General features: G+C 38.3%; 1 protein-coding gene and 1 long non-coding RNA gene across 6 annotated transcripts; one reads left to right on the plus strand and one right to left on the minus strand.

Moving 5' to 3' along the window:
* Positions 1-1,955: 1,955 nt before the first annotated feature.
* Positions 1,956-3,562, minus strand: LOC103716718 (uncharacterized). The gene is made up of 2 exons (XR_605575.6): positions 2,953-3,562; positions 1,956-2,568 (listed from the first exon to the last, which is right to left on the minus strand). It is a non-coding gene; the product is annotated as an uncharacterized LOC103716718 (long non-coding RNA).
* A 1,165-nt stretch (positions 3,563-4,727) lies between these two features.
* On the plus strand, positions 4,728-18,643 carry LOC103716719 (RNA-binding protein 1-like). 5 transcript variants are annotated; one of them, XR_015969349.2, is made up of 8 exons: positions 4,728-4,958; positions 13,850-13,971; positions 14,048-14,321; positions 14,401-14,462; positions 14,547-14,628; positions 18,049-18,126; positions 18,247-18,278; positions 18,355-18,643. XR_015969349.2 is itself a non-coding variant. In XM_088705602.2 (7 exons), the coding sequence occupies exons 1-6, from the start codon at positions 4,859-4,861 to the stop codon at positions 16,073-16,075; spliced, it is 744 nt and encodes a 247-aa protein (XP_088561728.1). In that variant the 5' UTR covers positions 4,729-4,858; the 3' UTR covers positions 16,076-16,097; positions 16,224-16,527. The 5 variants fall into 5 exon arrangements, 2 of the variants coding, with proteins under 2 accessions (XP_038971547.1, XP_088561728.1); XR_015969348.2 differs by having other exon boundaries at positions 18,369-18,643; XR_016396653.1 differs by having other exon boundaries at positions 18,247-18,643.
* Positions 18,644-20,214: the final 1,571 nt, after the last annotated feature.

Below are 20,214 nucleotides of genomic sequence, written 5' to 3' on the forward strand. Positions count from 1 at the left end.
CGAGTCAAGGGCGACAGCCAAGCTCAAGCCCGCGCACATTGCGCCCAAGTCAGCCAAGTGTGAGCCAAGCAGGCGTACAACAGTTAGCACATGTGCGCCCAACAAATAAGGTAAGGATCTGGCCAAAGTCCAAGTGGCGCCCAACCAAGCACTGCAGCCATCAAGACAAGTGCGCCCGGCCTAAAGCAGCAGGCCAAGACACATGGCAGCGCACCCAATAGAAGCGCCCAGCATTGCGCCCGGCTATAACCAGTAGGAGCACATGGCAGCGCGCCCAACAGAAGCGCCCAACAAGGCGTGCGGCCATAACTGGCCACGCCACATGGCAGCAGCTCCAGCAGCAGCACCCAAACAACCGCCCGGCCAAATCCCATGTGCGTCAAGGCAAAACCAAAGGAGGAGCCCGCTGGCTCTCCCATAGAGATTTGGCGAGCAGATTCATGGGCGGCCTAGATGCAGCAGGCCGCCAAACCAATGTCTAGCAGAATGCCATGTCAAGGATCCGCGTGAAGGGGCAACAAGCACACCAGCCGAAGGCACAACTTCAGCCCGACAGCAAGCCAAGCATTCAAACCACAGCGGACACATGGCAACCGGTGCAACCATCAACATGAAGACCTTCCTTAATAGGTTGGAATTCAAATTCAAACCGAAGCCGGCCAACTACCAACTCATGCATCACATGGCTGAATTAGTTTGAATTCAAATTCAAATTAATTCGGCCAAAGTAGAAAGCTTTTGAATTTTGAAGGCAATCCGCCAATAAGGCATTAGGCCTATAAGAAGAGGCCATTAGGGTCGAGCCAAGCATCTTATCATCTATCATATTTTGAGTCATTGTAAAGGGTTATCCCTTAGGTCCCTTAGGGGTCATTCGGCCGAAAGGCTTGGGCTAGGGTGGAGAACACTTCCCTTAGATTGTTCTTAGGATAGGCAAGGATATGCCAACCATTCTTTGTAATTTCGTTATCCTCTTGGAATTGAATCTCACTTATTTTTCCCACATCATTGATTCATTTTCCTTGCCGAATCTCTTGTGTGGACTAGTATTGGTGAGGGCCAAAGGCAACAAAAAGAGCTGCGTTACCCACAAGTCGGTCCCAAGGCACAAGCCAACCGAATCACTTCATCCTTTTGGACGATTGGGCCGGGGATCGGGACCGCAAGTCCCCGGGTACCCAACAACGACCCTCTCCTGTATGCGCGCGCCCAGCACGCGCCTAGCCTAGATCAGCCAGTCGGCCGTGCATGAGCCTGCGCATGGCTCAGCAGCGCTTGGCCCAGCCATGCGCCTCCTGCACCCGGCCCAAGCATGGGCCAAGCATCCACGCGCGCGTGCCACGCGTGCTAAGGCTGCTGGCGTGACACCAGGAGACACCCTACTTGCAATTATGCCAGATTGTAGCTTTTGACTCTGTTGTTTGCACCTATATTAGAGTAGGATGAGCAGCCATTAAACCAAAAAAAATGTTTTGTTCAAAATAAATAAAAAATTGAAGCTGTCTGGAGTCGAACGCCTTCAGCGTGCTGAACTAGCGTGATAACTGATAACCAACTATAACCAAAACAGGCAAGGTCAAAACCCGTTTAGGTTTATTATATGTGATATATCGAAAGCACCAATAATGACATCATAAGTTCACAACCTAAGGCTTGAATTTTTTCCAAAATATTTTCAAACATAATTATGAACTATGAAATGAAAATGCAAGAAAAATAACATACTTTCCCACCATCGGTCCCCTGGAGGGACATCAATACACTGAGTCACTTACCAATTTAAACGGATTTGCATTAGTTCATACTGCAATTACTCAGATAAATATTTGCAGATGCACCATTTAGCCTCCAATCCAGAACCTCTGTTTCTAGGTAAAAGAATATAATCACTGGGACAAGCCGCAATTCATAGTTATACAAGTTTGTTAGATGCAATCTATTTTAAAAAGATTAGATTATTAAAACCTTGCATGGATTCATATTTTAGAAAAATTAGTTTTACTTAATCCATAACGAGATCAATGATATCCCTAGCATTTTACAAAAGCCAATCCCTATTAACTAGCAAACCATTTAACAAACAATAATGGTTCTATTATACAATGCATTAAACCTGTCTCCTTAATCATTACAATAGAGAAAACGGTAATTAGCTAATGAAGACTATGTGGAATCTGATTGCCAACTTAATTGGGAGTGCTCGCACAGAATAAAAATGCTCTCCAATAATGATCAGCATGTATCTGGAAGTATCGCGCACATTCAGCATCTCCAATCTCTCTCCTTTTTTTTTTGGTACATCGACGGGTGTGATTGTTGCCCAAAAAGTCAGAAAGTAAAATAAACTGCATCCCCAATCTCTTAAATCATAGTTGAGGAATTTGATAAGTACTGAAGTGCTTGATGTGCATTCAACTTGCCAATATTCGTCGATACACGATCTTCAAGCTGTATGCTAGTGAGAAGAGAATGAAGCAGAATCTAAGCTCTTAAGGTATGTATTAAACAACCTAGAACACAAAATCAAGGTTTCGGGTTTAAGCCAGCATGCCGAAATTTTCATGTCTTCTGTAAAATAACGAGTAGGCAAATATCAGGAAACCTCAAGAAAATGGCTACAAACTAAATATATAATACTCGCAAGCATGCATAAATTCTTCATAAAGCTTACAAATCTAAGAAAGCATTTTATTTAATACCAGGACATGATAAACTTGGAGGAAACTATTAACAAGTAATAAAAGAGAAATTCCACTAATTTGAGATACGCATGATTATAATCAAAACGATTCTTATTCTTCATGATAAAGTTTTTTCAGCATATCTGCTTATCTTAATGATCACTATAGTATTCAAAAAAGTTTAACAATGGCATCCTTTCCCCAGAAAACAGTAGCTGATTTTGATCAAAATGCCTGTTTAAAATCAGTTAAAGTTTATTAAGAGCTTCACCTGAAAAGCTTTCAAGATTATGTCGTCGTGAAGACAGACATGGTTTCGACAATTGCAGCAGCTGTAGATCCGAGGACCAACCAATTCCCCCGTCGATGAAGGAAGTAATAAAATCCAAACAAACTCTCCTATCGCCGCCACCGCTGCCGCCGCCGATCGCTGAGAAAGTGTCTTAGAATAGAATTTATTAGAACCCAAAGCACAACGGTGGGCAGCGGAAAGCCAAATTAGGGGGAGAAGAATTAACCACAAAGCACAACGGTGGGCAGCGGAAAGCCAAATTAGGGGGAGAAGAATTAACCACAAAATAGCAATAGAGTAATAAGGAAAGCAAGATTTGAGTAGCCAAGTAATAAAAGAATGGGAAAAAAAAATATGGGATGAAAAGGACCGAGGTGGTTGCTAGGATCGAGTAAAGGGGAAGAACACGCAACAATTAATTTAACTGATACAAATAAATTAAGAATTAGTGTAGCTAAGTCAAGGTAAAAATAATTAAAAAAATTAGGAGGACAGAAAGGTTCATAAAGATAAAGAGGAGAACAAAATCAAATTTTGGACACTATTCAATAAATTTCTTGAAATTTTAATGGAATTGAGTTGGGATCCCAGTTATACATCGAGGAAAGTTATAGTATTTATAAAAAATAATATTACTTTTAGACCTATATGGAAAAATAATCTTTTCATAATTATTATTTTAATTAGGTACATAATGACAATTTAATAAAAGGACCATCATTTTTATTATATATGTAATTACAACAATCTAGTGCTAAGATAAAATCCCAAAGATAACGCGTACTTAAATCATATTATGCCTATGCAGATGTAATCAATGCTTATGCAAGTGTTGTTACGATTTAATTTTAAACCATGATAGGAAAATAATATAGAGTAATATTATATATAGAGATATATTATCGTGTGCTCTGTATGTAGAAAATTAATACATCTTCTTTAAAAATTAATAATAGGCCATCTAAATTCAAAATCTAAATTGTTCAATATGATATACACTACAAAGTAGTCTTAGAACTTAAAATTTATATATTTTAGTTGTCTCTGATTTAATCATTAAGTAGGTGTCTAAATGGATGGTTTTAATAGTATGATACTATATTTTACTATAATCTAAATTTCTAAAGTTGGTGAATTTAAATTTACCCATGTTTCAAGATATATCAATCATGATTTATAAAATAAATAATGATCTATATTTCCTATATGTATTTTTACTATACTAGTGCAATCGATATTGCCCATTTTGATGCCTACTTGGCAATAATTTTAGAAACTATAAAAATATATAAATTTTAGTATTTTAGTTTCTAGGTTTTTTTTTGATAATGCACATCATGTTCAATAATTTGAACATCAATTTTATGATATGCTCAAATATAATATATATATATATATATATATATATATCCAATTTTAGTGATTTTTCTTTAGGACATAATTGTGGAGGTAGGACATCCGGCGATTGTGTTATGATTTTCTACAAATAGTAACAAGGGCAATTAACAAAGGCCATAACGTGATAACTTGGTAACATATATGATAACTCACACAAATGTGTGCTTTTTTTTCTCCTATAAATAATGTTACTATATTATTATCTATAATTATTTATATATATGTATATTATTTTTATTTTTTATATATTATATATTATATTTTTTTGTATTTAATATTTACCTAGCACGTGCAAGCCACGTTATGCAATAAAGCGGCTGCCCTAATATCGAACCGCTTTATCACGCCCGCACACCGTCGCTCGTGTCTGTTTTCGTTTATTTGGCCCTCTTTTTTCGATCCGCCACTGTTCGTCCAGAGAGGAGAACCAAAGGAGAAGCAAAACCCTAGCTTTTTCTTCTTCGTTCCCCTCACCGAGAGACCAAGAATGGCCGACGGATACTGGAGGTACAGCGACCCGCGCCACCAGGCGGCGGCCATGGCCGCTCCCGCGGCTCCCCTGAAGCGCGCCCGCCCCGATTACGCCGGTACGTCCCCCTTCGCCCCCGGATACTGCTTCGCTCTTGTGCTTTATAGGTTTTTTTTTTGTTAGGCCCTTTCATCCAATTCTATTTCTCGATTTGTTTGTTCTATGTTCTCCGCTATCCGTTAGATTCACTAGGGTTTCCTTTCGTTTTTATTCTTATTTTTTATGATACCTGAGATTAGTTTTCCTTCGAATCTACCTATGAAGGGGTAGTTGGGCGAGTTCTTCACATGCTATGGAGATAAGAGTGGATGTTAAGTAAATTGGTTCGATTAAAGATTTTTTTTTGTTTTTTAAAAAAGTTATTTTTTCGATCGATAAAAAGTAGATGGAATGCTGGCGTACGTTATCGGTTGGATTAAATTGATGCTATTAGTGGGCTAGTTATGGTGTGGAGTTTTGGCTGAAAATTTTTGGACCTATTACTGTAAATTTAGCTATGTTGGATTTTGAGCAGATCTGTTACGCGGCAGTCCAAATATCTCTATTCTTGTTGATCTGGTCAAGGGTAATATTGGTTGTGCACGTGTTTTCAAATAGGTGAAATCCATTCCTTTTGTTGTGGGGGAAGATTAAATTGAATCTGAAATAAGAACAGACAAGATTGCTCGTGATGAATATGGCAAAATTTTGTCGTAGTAGCCTTGATTTCGTTTCAGGGGTGTCTTTTTTTTACCCAATGAAATTTCTTTCTTTGTGTTAATAGTTTTGTGCAAGGACATGAACTTGGATGCTGCTTGAGATTCTAAAGGTTTATTGATTATATTTTACTGATGGCCTTTTGCATCCATGTTGCACACCATTAATTTTTACTTAGTGTTATGATTGCTGCAGTATAGACCTCTCGGTATTCTACCATATTAGTACTATATTATATTTTTAACTTATGTCTTCCTTACTAGTTACGAAGCTGGTGGTTTGCCTCAATTTTTGACATTCTTCATTTTTTTGTAAAATCTGATGAATGTTATCTGGAAACTGAAATATATTTGTCATGTTTGATCGCTATGGTATCCATCAATATTGAGTGCACAAGGTGAATGCTAGTGCATTGGCAGACCTAATTAGCCTCTAAAATACTTTATCATAACTCTCATTCAAAATGATAGATGGTCTGGGTCAATGATTAAAATGTCGTGTTCTGGTGCTGTGCAACCTTGGCACCGACAGAGTATGTGCCTTGCTGTGTAGTTCTACCATGTGGTGCGCACTGGACAAGCAACATGATAAGCACTGACACAGCTGGCACTCTGCCAGTGTGTTGTGCTATTTAGACACTGGTACGACACATGTTGTGCTGTTCTGATCAGCACTTAACGATCGCATGAACCTTTAGTATAGGAGAAGATCCATATTGAATGCCCCAAAACATGTAAACTTTTCAAATCATTCTTATAGCTACTTTCTCAAATAGCTGCTTAAGATCAAACTTTTGCTTTTAGTCAATATATCTGAGGATGGTAAGGGTCATTTCCTGAATATGTAAACCACTTCCTTAATTCTAATTGGTCCCGGATGCCTCAAAAAATTTCTACAGAAGGTCTGAATCTTTTGTCTCTTCTGACTTTCTTTCCTTTTATCTTGTAATTTCACATTTGCTTACTTTCCTATATATATGTACTCTTATTAGAGCTTATTTGTTTCTTGTCTTGAATGCACATATTGTCCACGAATAAAGAACATTTATAAATAAGTACTTGCTATACTTTCATATAATGTTTTATAGGTTTACCTAGTCATGACATGCATTAGAAGACAGTATGATATTTTATATTCTTTTAATGCACCATGCATGTGTAATGAGTTTTCCCGGATATCTTTGGAGTTATCTGCAAGAAATTTGAAATCCAAAAGATGATGGCTTTGTGAACCCAAAGGTTCTTGCCCCCATTTTACGAAGTCATACACCTTGCATAACGTGGCATGCAACTACATCAAACTTTTTTTTGCTTTTTCCTGCTCATCGCACTCATATTTTTGCAGATGATACTCTTTGTGTTGCGGGAATATATATGCTTGCATGTTTTGAGACCCTAACGATGCTAAAGAGTGGATTCACTCTTTATAGTTTCTAAATGGTTGATCTAGAACCTAAGAAAAAGGCTTAAGAACCAAATAAACTAACTTTTCTGGCTTCCAGATTATTTTGTTTAAGGAAAGAAATCTTTATATTCAATGAAATCTGTATCACTAAATTTGTTAAATTAGACAGATGAAAGTAAGAAATTACAGTGATAGAAAATGACAGATGGTGGGAGAGAATTGAGGATGTCATATTACTGCTGCTTCCATTTGATTGCCTCGTAGCTCTTTAGTACCCTTGTTGTCCGGTCTGCATATAGGAAGATCCTTAACTAAGTGAGAAGTTCTGTAGTGAACTCCTCCGGTGGCTTGTGTAGGGTTCTGGGATGGTATCAAGTTGATTTTTGAGGGTTTTTAGAGATCTGCATGTATGCTTCTCTTGCTTCCTGAGGCATGTTTGGTACTTTTGAATGTATTTAGAAAATATGGAGGTCTTTTCTTTTCTTTTTTATGAGGAGAAGGAAAGGCTTAGCTAGATTTTTTTCAAATTTGATAGACTGATCAATGCGTTTAGATAGAGAAGAAGTTTTGGAATTACATTTTTTATATGGGAAAGGGGAATGAAGAAATGCCTATCATATTTGGAGATTTTCAGGCCTTGTGTTTATTATTTATTACCTTGTACTTAAAAACTGAAGAGCAGGGTGGTAAACTTGAAGAATGAGATTTGAGATTGTTAAAGATCAATTCTGTTGATAGTATCAGTTATGGGTGAGAGTAGGAGCTAGTTTGAATAGCTTGAAGACTTCAATTAGTCTTTATGCCTTGGATTTTATGATAGTATGGTTGATTGTTGAAATTTTTGGACTGGCATTCTGTTATTGTCTTATTAATATGGAGTGTGGATGGACTCAATGATTTAAATCTTGTTGAATGGGATGTTCCTTTTTTTCTATGGAATGTGATGTGCTGTCATCATGCCCACTGTCCCAGGTGTCCTGGGACAAGCTGAATGAGATGTTGGCATAGCGGTTGTCCTATCCCAACACCTAGGACTATGCCTCGTCTCGATGTCCCATGGGACAGCCCACCAAGACTTGAATTCTTGGGCGGAGCATTGTACTTATTGTGGAAGTTTTGGATGAATTATATGCATAGATACTGGAAATATATCTCATAAAATAGGTTACTACATAAATTATTTTAGAACTACTCTTTTTAACCAAAAAAGAGATCATCTCGAGAAAATTTAAACATCCATGACTAAAGCTGGGATCCTTGTAGTCTGTGTTATTGTTAGCTTGGCCTGGGAGAATCTCAAGGCAAGAACTGTGGAAAGGTAAAGAAAATATGAGAACCTAATAGTAAGAGCCCTTGCCTACATAGTTTGCTGGGCCTCCTAGAACCCATTTGTTCAAATTATAAGAACTTGCTCTGAAGGATATATCCTTTGTCATTTGCATTATTCTGAGTGCCGTAGTTCATCTGTTTGTACAGAAGATATAAGCTTATTCGTTTCATAGCTGTTTATGAAATAATCTGCCAATGAAGGGTCCATCTATAACAAAGTTGCCCCATTGATGATGTGTTTGCTTGCCAATATTCAAAAATGCCACATTCATGCATTGAGTGGAGATCGTTGGGCTGTTGGAAAGATGCATAATCTTCCATTCCTGTTTTCTTCAAATGGTCATTGGGAAAAAAAAGAGAAGGGCTTCCAGCAGAAAATTAAAAGAGGAGATTAATAGATGACCGCCTATTGAAACAAATAGTGTACATTACTCTCTGATAAGAACATTGAACATGCAGTGATCTGTATCAATTTTCTATAGATGTGTTCGAGGTATACCTCTGAGGCAAGCCATTTTGCAACATTTGCTTTATAGTTTGTGCAGGATGGAGTCCACAAGTTGGGACTTATGTAGAATTTTAAGATTGGTGGGTGAGTCCTTACTTAGGAGTCATTTACAATGATGCTTTTATTTTATTTTATTTTATTTTTGCCTAGAGGCCAGCTGCTGAGTTTCAAGCAGGAGCCTTCGAATCTTTTGGGCATCAGCAACCAGCAATTGGTGTTGACTTATTTAAATGGGCCTTTACCTTCATTATGTTGTGGAACGCCTTCAGTTAACGGGCATTGGATGAACTGCTTCTAGAGTTACTGTACCATCAAGATTGCTGTTATCCAAGCCTTGGGGTTCTTGATTTTACTAGGATATTTGAACCCAGATATAAATCTCTTAAAGTTTAGTACTTTACTGGACATATTGGAATAAATTGGCCTAGCGCTAGATAGACTTGTATGACATTCAGGGTTGATAGTGTAATTTTTTGATTATTGCCAAGAATACTAGTATTAGATATGGGCTGGTTCTAGCTGACCTAATATCACTACATCTTTCCAAAAGTGTGGTCTTAAACAGAGCAGAATGGAGAGAAAGGATTCATGCAGCCAACCCCTACTAGTTTGGGATTAAAGCTGAATTGAGTTGACTGGCTCTAGCTGCATTTACAATGTTAACTTTAACATGAGCTTGTATAGATGGGCCTACCTAGAATGATTTTCTGGATATTTTAAAAGTATTTTGGGCAAAATTTTCTGAAGGCATTTTAAAGTGTAGAGGCAATGTCTTGAAACTGTATTTGGGCTTCGGACTTAGTGAAAGGTTGACATGATGCTGGGTTTAGCCTATTAATTGAATTTAGCAAATTTACCAAAAGTGGTGATCAGGAGAAGTTACGTAGCTTTGGATGTGGAAATTGGTATACTAGTGTACTTGATGGACCTTTTTTGATAGCATAATTTGGTAACTCTCTTTATTGCTCTCTTGCTAGCATTGTTCTTCCTTCCTCATCAGAGTTGCATGCTGAATGGTTTTGCTATAAAAGGTATCCAGTGACATGCTGACATGTTTCTTTTGGTGCATATTTGCTTTTCCCTTTTATGTTTTAGAAACATTCCATAGAAGATGAATTTAGATATTGGTTTCCATGAATGCGTTATTTGAATTGTTTGCAGAAGTTTTTAGTATTAATGAGATTGTTTTCCTGTTCTTGAGTCCATGCAATTGATGATTCAGCAGATAAGCACAATGTCATATCTGCTGTGCAGATTTTGAAGTTTTCATTGTTAGTTAATGCCAATATGAACGAAAAAAACAATTTACTTTGGAGCATAGTAAAAACTAAATTATAATCTTAACATTTAGGTCTTATCCTAGTTATTTGAAAATGTATGATAATTATAAATTAAAAGAATGCGGCATTCTTTGTATCTACTAGCGTTCAGGTCTTAGTTCCATTGCACGTGTATCAAACTAAAAAGTGCTGCACTTGTTTTCCTAACAGTGGCTGTGCAATGTTGATTTGGTAATTATTTTTGTAGGATATAGTCTGGGAAGATGACAAAAAGCTTTTGTTGGAATCATGAAATCATTGTTGGGAGAGTGCTATTGTGATATTGGAAGGTCGATGAATTTATACTAATTCATGATATCAAACAATATGTGAATCCATTGGATGTAATGGTACTCCTTTGAGTAGTCATAATGTGGGTATGAATGAAGCCAACTAAGAAAAGAGATATCTAAAATGATGCCTAGGCTGATTTTAAAGTGAGATTGCCCCATCCATTTAGAGGATGGATTAGTTTTGTCTTCAGCAGTAACACAATCTAAATTCAATAAACCAACAACATCAAAGGAAATGCTGCTGGTAGATTAATGTTTCTGAAATTATCTGTGATGATCTGTTGTGATGTCAGGAATATTAGAATCGTTCAGCTTGAAATTTTCTAATCATTTATTCTAAGGAAATTTCGTGGTTCATGTTTAATTTAAGTGTTATAATAATCTATCATTTGCTTTATCTGCTGATTAGGTGCTGCAATAGTGCAGTTGCTGCCTGCAACTATTTCTGGAGAAGGAAAGAGATATATTACATGCACAGATTAAGCTTAACTGAGACTATTGTGAATATTGTTTAATTGGGAAAATAGAATTTATCGACATCGTAGTATTTTTGCTCTATGCTAGGGTGTGCAACAAAACCAACCAAACTGCAAAATCGGCCTGAACCAGTTATTTAGGTTCGGTTTGGATCGGATGGAAAATCCACATTCGATTTTGGTTTCGGTTTGGAATTTTTTTGGAACCAAAAAAACCAGTTCGGTTTCAGTTTAAGTTGGAAAAAACAACTTAAACCAAACCGACCCGCATATATACTATCTTACCTGGAATGGGCAAGCCAACCCAGTGCACCAATCACACCCAAACCCAGCATAATGCTTGAATCGAACCCAAACCTGGTGCTACTGTGCTTGGCGGAGGACCCATGAGGTTTCTTGTTTTAAAGTGAGAAACTTTCATTTAAATAGCCATTGTGGGACTAAATAGAACCAGCTCCTTCAAACCTTTTAATCCTAACACTTCTAAGGCGTTCGATCAAACATCAATGGCCTCTATCACCTAGGCTCCAATATATATATGATGGCTATTGGTTCAGTTCCCATAAACCCTCGCCGTCCCCTTCATCCTCTTGCCACCCCCACTCTCCTCGCTGCTCTGCTTTCTTCCCTTCAGAAATTGTCGCCTCTCTTGCGGCTTCCCGCAAGCCTCCAACCATCCAAGGCTGAGCCCTAACGCCAACCAGTGATCCCCCTTCTAAACCCTCTCCTTGATCTTCCTCGTCGCCCCTCCTTCGATGGCCACCGCTGCCACCTCATCCTCCCCCACCAGGTGCAGACTAAGCACTTTCTCCTCCTTCACTAGGAGTTTCAAGGCCGGCGTGAGGAGATAACTCTCGTCTTCTCCCCCTCCTTGGCCTCGGTGCCTTGCGAAGAAGCCGGAGTGGACGAGCAGGCGCATTAGGCTTTCAAAGGCGGGGGTTCTGGACGAGGGGATGGAGAGGGAGGTGGTGAGCTCGGAGAGGGTGATGGGCTTGCCGTGGTTGTGGAGAATGTCCAGGATGTCGAGCTCAATGGCACACTTGAGGGGCATGAATTTGATGAAGTTGAGGGTATGGTTCAACCGGCTGCTTCTCCTAGGTGAGTTCCATCACTTGCATGTGTGCTAGCTAGTTTTCTCTAGACTAGGGATCTACTAAGATTAATTTTGGTGGTCTTACAATTTAGATCTACATATAGCTAGTGGGTTAGGTCGTCCATAAGGAATAGCAGACATTGATATAGGTCTAAGTATAGACTTTAGGTTGACCCCTTCATCTGTAGCAGCGTCACCATCTTTGGCACCATCACCGACCTCTTCTACCTTGTCCACCACCTCCTCCAATTAAACCTAATAATCCAAACCAAACTGAACTTTTCAGGTCAGTCTGAACTGGTTTTCGTATTAGGTCAGTTTGGTTTTGGTTTTAGTTTTAAGAAACCGATTTAAGTCAGTTCGGTTTTAAAAATACTCCTAAACTGACTTGACCCGAATCGTGCACACCCCTACTCTGCACGGAGAATCATTAATAAGATATAATCAAGATGTAATACTTTTATCAATGATATGCTAGTTTTGTAGCATGTATTCCAGAAAATTGTAGCCCATGATTTTTTTATGGGCAAGCTGGTTGATGATGAGGACACCCTTTCATGTGCTTTGCTCTTTTTCTCAGTTGGGAAGTGGTCTGCAGAAGTGGTGATAGAGATATTGATCCTGAGAGGGACAGATGGAAGGGTACATGACTCTGTTCAATGGGGTAGGGGAGATAGAAGTAGATAAGACAACAGATGGTTGTTTAGTTTAGAATTTTATTACAACCTGAACTAGTCATTAAAAGGTCAATTAGTTGGACCATAGTGTGGATCAAATTGCTTATCAGATTATATCTTGTGGTTGCTAGGTCAAGCACGACCTACTTCTTCTGACTTAAGCTTGATCCTTGATAGTAGATAGCCCCTTGCTGCAAGTAGTAAAACATCATGTCAATTTGTATCTTTCTTTCTTTATTTTTGGTTTGTCTCATTTTGGAGCTGGATTTAATTTAATCCTTGTGGAGCCTTAATGGCAAATACTGGTAGTTGGATAAACACCACAGCGTTGTCATTTATGTATATGTTGATCACTTCCAATTTCATTATGCTTTATTATGCACCAGCAGACACACTTAGAATTTAGAGAAATGTAGACCTTTATTTGTATTTTTGTATAAGAAAGTTGTCAAAATTTGTGTTCCTTTTCTTTTCTATGCTTTGTCAGAAATGACATGCTGGCCTATCTCCTGCATCTTTTCTTCCCGAGACAATATATGCTTGTATGTCTACCTTATCTCAATGATTTGAGACCAAGGTGATTTGATGCCTTTTATTTCAGATACATTTTTGGTTTCCTTACTGTACATTTCTAAACCTTCTGATCCTTCTCTTACAGGTGACCTTTTTTTTTTCAAATTTTTTCTCTTTAGAACATTGCGATTATGGTTGTTCTTTAACCAATTTTAATTATACAATAGAATGATTTTCAATACAGCTTGGTCATAAAGATCTGATGTTCTGTAGTTTTATGGCTGTAAAGGGCCTTTTACTTGTGGCACACAACTTGCTCAAGAATATGCTGCCTCAGAAAGAAATATATTATTGAAATGGAAACTTATGTGGTGAATTTTTGGGGGCATTTGCAGATATCAAGAAGCAGAAATGACTGCACAGAACTTTTTGGCATGTCTTCTTTTTTGAACCTCTTGAATTGTATTATGGCCTGTTTAATAAAGTGGTTGAAGTAACCCTCTTTTCTTTTGTAAAACATGGAACTTTTTGGATAATATACATGGTCTATATATGATTACATTTTTCTAAAGCAAAACAACTTGAGCAAAATATTCCAATCTATATTTACATTTTTTGACTGAAAGTTTCTGACTTTGAAGATATACCTGGTGGCCCGGAAATGCTTGGTTATTATTCTCGTGATGAAGAAAGGACAGGGCACCGTGCAATCAGAGATACTGAATCAATTGCAGCTTCCTATGATCGTTACTTACGCAATGGGGTATTGTTTTGTGAACGCTTAGCTATTTACATATTTAGTTAAAAAGGCTAACTTTCAGTTGTTAACATTCCTGTAGGTTTCTTCTTTTGGTGCGGGAGAATCAGTCAGGACTGTGGCTGGAGGAATGACTAGTCATCCTGTCGATGATCGGCGCATGATGGGTGTTGGGGGAATGGATGGCCGGAGTGTTGGATATGGTGGTGGAAGGCCTGAACCTCCTCTTGGGGGAATGGATGGCCGGAGTGTTGGATATGGTGGTGGAAGGCCTGAACCTCCTCTTCCTCAAGATGCCTCAAACACATTATTTGTGGAGGGCCTTCCTGCAAACTGCACCCGCAGGGAAGTCTCTCGTATCCTTGTACCTATCTCCTTGTAACATTTTGTCAAGTATTTTCTCTTCTGCTGTTGTTCCTTAATTTCTTTCTGCAGATATTTTCCGTCCCTTTGTAGGTTTTCGAGAGGTGAGACTCGTAAACAAGGAATCAAGACATGTAAGTTGTATTTGCTAAGACCAAATTTATGTCAGTAAAGTATTTCTGTTTGTTTGTAGCTTCATCCTTTTATCCCTTTTGCAGCCTGGAGGAGATCCACTTGTCTTATGCTTTGTTGATTTCTCCACCCCTGCCCAAGCTGCAGTTGCTTTGGATGCATTGCAAGGTGAAAACAACAAGCTTATTACTCTTAATACTTATGTTAGATATGTACAATCACATTTAGTTGCACATCTGCATTGCTGCTTTTTAATGCTCTTATTTGTAATTGCATCACTGCCACATTTTCATTTGTTTCTATACCGTACATTATATACCCACCATATTTTTCAAGTTATTTTCCTAGTCTTATCGAGATTCCCTTTCAATTTGCTGGTTCTACGCTATCTAGTTTTCTGCTAGATTTTACATTTTGAAATTTTATGCTGGTCTGGATTCATTAGAAAGCATATTCAAGATGACCGGCTCAATTTTGTACCATAATTTTCCACTGAACTTGTTTCTGCCTGTGGATTTCAAATTTAAGATCTTTTGATCTGCTGAAGTGTGCTTATCACCAGATGTGTTAACATGTCCCACTTGTCATGGTCTAAAATCCAAGTAACTTGTGCCTGATAAAAAATTCAGGGGAAACTTGAATATGATGTGAATGCAATCTGGATAGGAAAGACAAGCACGATTTCTCTACCATTCTTTAGAATAAGGCCTTAGGCCTGGTCACCCTTGTCAGACTGAGTATGAGATGGACCACATATAATGGAAATTTCTTGTTTGGAACAGACGTGCTGTTTGAGTGGGCGATCATCTATGGATGTGAGTGTTATTGATTGTAATTTCAGTATAAGTTTGTCCTCCACTAGAGATTGATAAAGTTCCTGATAGTAGTTTCTGTCCATCTTTATTCGAGTTCTCATCTGATCTGTCTAGGTTCTTTCCATTTTGCCTGCCTGGGGAAGTGCTTGTGCTATTGCTTATACTCTTTCGGCTACTTCACATGCCTTTAGTCTTCTCTCCTATTGACAATAGTTGAATTTTTGGCATGCAAACATGGCCCCTATACTGTGTGCTGATTCTGGCGAACCAATTAGCTAGTCAAGTTTATGGATGTTTCTCCGCCGCTATCAAGATTTTAAGCTGACTGAGAACTGAGGCAGAACTTACTAGCCTCTTTGATTAATATATATATATATATATATATATCCAACCAAATGGAAGCCGCATGATTGCTGCGACAGCATCCATAGGATGAACTGTCTTATAACATATTGCTTGAGTGAACTGATGATTGGTGAAGAAGTAGCCTATAAACTGGTGCTTGAAGAAGTGTGATTGTATCAATCTCTCTACAATATGGCTTATCTGGGTATATGCACACATAGACCGGGTATTTATAGTGACCGGGTATTTATAGTGCGTTATGTTGCATTATTCGCATGTTACAGATCCGTTATGTTCCCGTGCCACGCAGTCCCGTACACAACGTAAAATAGTTACGATTCGGTTTTGCAGGTTATAAATTTGATGAGCACGATCGAGAATCAGCCAATTTGAGGCTGCAATTTGCTCGCTTTCCTGGTCCGAGGTCATCTGGTGGGCCTCGTGGAAGGCGTTAAGTTCTGGGATTCCCTTTTACAGGTGATACGAGAAATACATGCGTTTTTCCTTAAATTCTTCATGCGGCTGTAAAATGTGCTTGAGAATAGCGGTGCTGCATTACGATGACAAATTGCGCTGAAACCGTTCGTTGGTCGTTTCTTGTAGGTTCGGAGGCTCCTGTGAGCGAGGGACTCGGTAGATTATCCATTCTGGTTTTCCTATGCTCTAGAGTTCTATGAACGTAGCTGCCATAGGCAGCTGAACTTTGCGGTTATTATAACGCGATGAATCTGTTATGCATCTATATAAATGTTACATGATACGCTATTGTGTCTATGCAGTTATAACTAAACACAGGACCATCTAAACATTGCTTTCTGTGGATCATATTTCAAAACAGCAACTAATATTTGTCTGGCACTAGCTTAGTACTTGCTACTTGATATGAATGGTTAAGATCTGATCTTTACATGCTGCCTCTTCCTTGTGGTTCACCTAATGAGCTTGATCCCAATTTCAGTTCAGCGATGGCACAACAGCAGGTGACATGAATTTGTCATAAGGAGTTACACTAATAGAACATCATGTGACCATAGTCTAGTGGTTAAGGTAACACCCTCAGTTGGCGGCGTATATTTTAGATAAATGGGTCTCAGTTATTGAAAATTAATGTCCATGAACAAAAATAGTTTTCTAGAATAACTAATAAACTCTAGTGCTTAATAATTGTAATACTTACAGAGATCACCTTTTGAAACTTCAAATATTACAATGTCAATTTCTACAGACATAATGTATGCATTATGATATACTTGCATACATTTAGATATTTTTTATTTTTTTTAACATATATTTAGAGATCGCACCTCTTGGGCACCCCTTGATAATTTGTAATGGGATAAGTGAGGTTATGTCATCTTTTTTCCAGGTATAGTGTTTGGAAGATCAGAAGAAACCCTACTTTATTTTCCTCAATTGTCTTGTCTGTCAGATCACAATAAGGGGGAAAGTGATTTATATGTCTTTTTTAGGGTTGGCCATATGCGAAGCTGCATGTAGGTTGGCTTGACCTCTGCTAGCAAGGTCGTGTTTGGTCAAAACTCCACCTGTTGGCAGCTTAGAGGTAACTGATAATTAACAGAGGATAGGGGAAGGTATATGAGGAGAGAGCAGGTAACAGGAGGTAAAAGTGGTGGGCTTGCCAATGGATTGGATATGGATTAGTTTGGGGTTTATCTGAGACCAATCCATTTCCAAGAAACCTAAGATGATTCTCCCCAGTAACGTGATAAAGGTCGACCTCAGATCAAGTTTTTTAAGATTGGATATCCAATTCAAAACTTGACTTCATCTGGCAGTCTCGGACAGTCATGGAGAAATTGATCTCCACTGGCCACCCACTGCTGCCAAGAGCTGTAGGAAAGGTGAGAGAGAAAGAGAACTTGCTATATTTTTGGATTTGTTCTCTGGTTTTTAAACCTTGGGGTGGCAATCTTGTCGAGCAGCAACTACCTAAAACACGGCGGAGTGGGTCCAGATGCGAGGGGATTTGTAAGAGGACAGAGAACATTTAGAAGCAGCAGTTAAAAACATTTCTGCGTTGGATGACATATTAGGTCTCATAACATAGCATATTCTGGGTGTGATTTCATTATATATTGTCAAATATTATGTATATTATATATTGATGATACTCGGTGAATAAGGAACCATAAAGCCGAATCCAAATAGTCGGGAAATGGCTTGATGGTTATGGTTGTAGCTAGATGATATATGGACAAAGTAATGTATTGTTATCAGATTGGGCTGGAATGGATTTGATTGATCATGATCCAAGTTTTGTTGCTTAAATTGTTATGCTCATTGTTGAATCTAATTTTGTCAAACCTTCATCAACTGTCCGGGGAGTGGTCCTAGATATGGGGCCAAACTTAAGTCATGTGTCTGACATTCTTATCTTCTGCTGGGGATGTATTGGATATGATGCCAGGTAACATGCACCCCCAGTGAATCTGTACCATCATTATGATCAGGATCATATGTCCGATTTGAGAAATCTGAATCATTTGTAAGTAATTTAAAAATAATTTGGTGAATTTGATGTTTAACAATTTTGAGTAACTAATGATTGTTCTCCCGTCGTGATGAATTATTTTCATTTTTCTTTCTTTGTTATTAACGTCTACAGTAGCTGCTTTGTGAATTTCCTTTGTTCGAAAGGTGAGCAATGCTATACTCAGGAAAATTCAACCAATAACATGACTGGAGAAGTATGATTATTTACTACTTTGTATAGATATATGACTGCAGGTGCAGGTTAGGAACTAGGGTTATTGGGTATTCCACAGATGTGTTTAAAGTATTGTGCAATGCGTGATATGTTCACCCAAAAGAAAACAATGCATGATGGTAGCGCCCAGAAAGAAATATTCATCCTGGCGTTTGCCATGTTTCTGGATCATGTTCTTGGTAAAGCAGTCTCTGAAGGAATCTATGGATTTAAGCCATGTAGCTGTCTGATATGGTTCCCATTTTAATGTCAGATCATCAGGTTACTAATTTTATGTGTTCATAGCCTTTTTCTACTCTGATTGTTCAATTAAGATATCCTGTCCCGTGATTTGTTCTTATGTTGCTTATTACTTTCTAATGGAACGATGTGGAAATTTATTTTCTGATGGTAATCTTCCCCTCGTGCTTCCTCACATGATAAATGGCAAGTTAGGAGGATGGATTTGTCTGCTGTGGATTAGGATTCTGCATATGGTTTGCAGTATTCGGTAATCTTGTGTAAGTTGGGACAAAGTTATCCTATCCACAGATTGAGAATTTCAAAATGAAGCAGCTTAATAGCGCTCTCATCAAGTTGCTTGTTTTTGCTGGCTCTATCATAAGGTGACTGCGGTGAGTTAGATATGATTCCGTCGTTGCAGAAGGCAATATTCAGCAAGGTGGATTTTTTTTTTAATATCCAATGAGAAGTTCCTCATAAACAAATCATACTTATAATTTTTACCAGATAGCAGTTGTGGAAGTGCCTACCGGATTCTAATGATTAGCATCCATTGCATATGAGGCACATCAATGGGGTTTTTATAATATGCTAACGCCTAGTGCTGTTTGATCCAAGATATTCTTCTTCTTCAGGCAATTTGATATATTTGGCATGGAGAATGGGCTTGTTAATAGGATCAGTCTCCACCAACCATGATTTACTCTTGCTTGACATTGGCCTCATCAATTGACTAAAGAGTAATGCCATCTTCGCAGCGACACCAATCGACCATGCTTGTATGTAATCTACGGGCCCAAAAGTAAATGAAGATGAGGTGTTAAAAAGCATGGTCCTTACAGGAGCACCAAGACGTTCTTCTATCGAAGTTATTGGGTCGGTAGAGTTACTGCTAGTGCCGTGGATTCGAATATTTTATAGCTCAATGTTCTCTACCTGGACACAATCATGAGTAGGAATGAAAATAGTTTTCCTTCCAAGCCATGTTCTTTCAGCCAGGATCGTGATTTGGTAGAGTTTCTGCTAGTCTTATAAGCTTTGAACATCTTATAGCTTAATATGCTCGACTTGAACATGATCACGAGCAAGCATTGAGCAAGCATGTATACATGCTTTCTGGGAATTTGAAATATATTAAATTGTAACCTCTGAGAAAATGAGAACTTAGACATTCTACTGATCATACTTTGGCATGGAAAGAAGAGAGAGCCTAAACCTTGGTAAAAAGAGTTACGGATATTCCATCAAACGCAAAGAAACCCAGTGTAATTCTTGGATGTGAAAAGAGTTGATTGCCAGAATATGATATTTTAGTTAGCTTTGTTTGTTAAACGTCATTAGGAAAATAGCTTGGTATTACCATCTTTGGCTAAGAAGTCGATGCTTCAGTTAAATATTCCTGTGGTTCTTGTACTCAAGGATATAAGAGACGAGTTTATTATAGTGGGCTAAATAGGACCCCAATCGAATTTACATGGGGTCCCATTAGTGGGTCTTTCACAAACCTGTTTCAACTCCAGACCAACCAATTCAACTCCAGACCAACCAAATACGCAAAGTGATCTCCCGTTGGGATGAACCGGCCAGTTGTTGCTATACATGCAACCAAGGTAATATTTTCAAGAGAACAATATAATGAAATAT

The sequence above is a fragment of the Phoenix dactylifera genome, chromosome 10 (genome assembly GCF_051530095.1).
Source record: "Phoenix dactylifera cultivar Ajwa chromosome 10, Ajwa_hap1_PhDact_Kaust_v1.1, whole genome shotgun sequence".
Lineage (NCBI taxonomy): Eukaryota > Viridiplantae > Streptophyta > Magnoliopsida > Arecales > Arecaceae > Phoenix > Phoenix dactylifera.

Bases quoted from the DNA above. Each gene is read 5' to 3' on its own strand.
- LOC103716719 (XM_088705602.2), top strand. From the start codon at position 4,859: ATGGCCGACGGATACTGGAGGTACAGCGACCCGCGCCACCAGGCGGCG. The intron at 14,322-14,400 runs GTATCCTTGTAC...TTCTTTCTGCAG, and splicing joins CACCCGCAGGGAAGTCTCTC to ATATTTTCCGTCCCTTTGTA. The intron at 14,629-15,971 runs GTGAAAACAACA...TCGGTTTTGCAG, and splicing joins TGCTTTGGATGCATTGCAAG to GTTATAAATTTGATGAGCAC.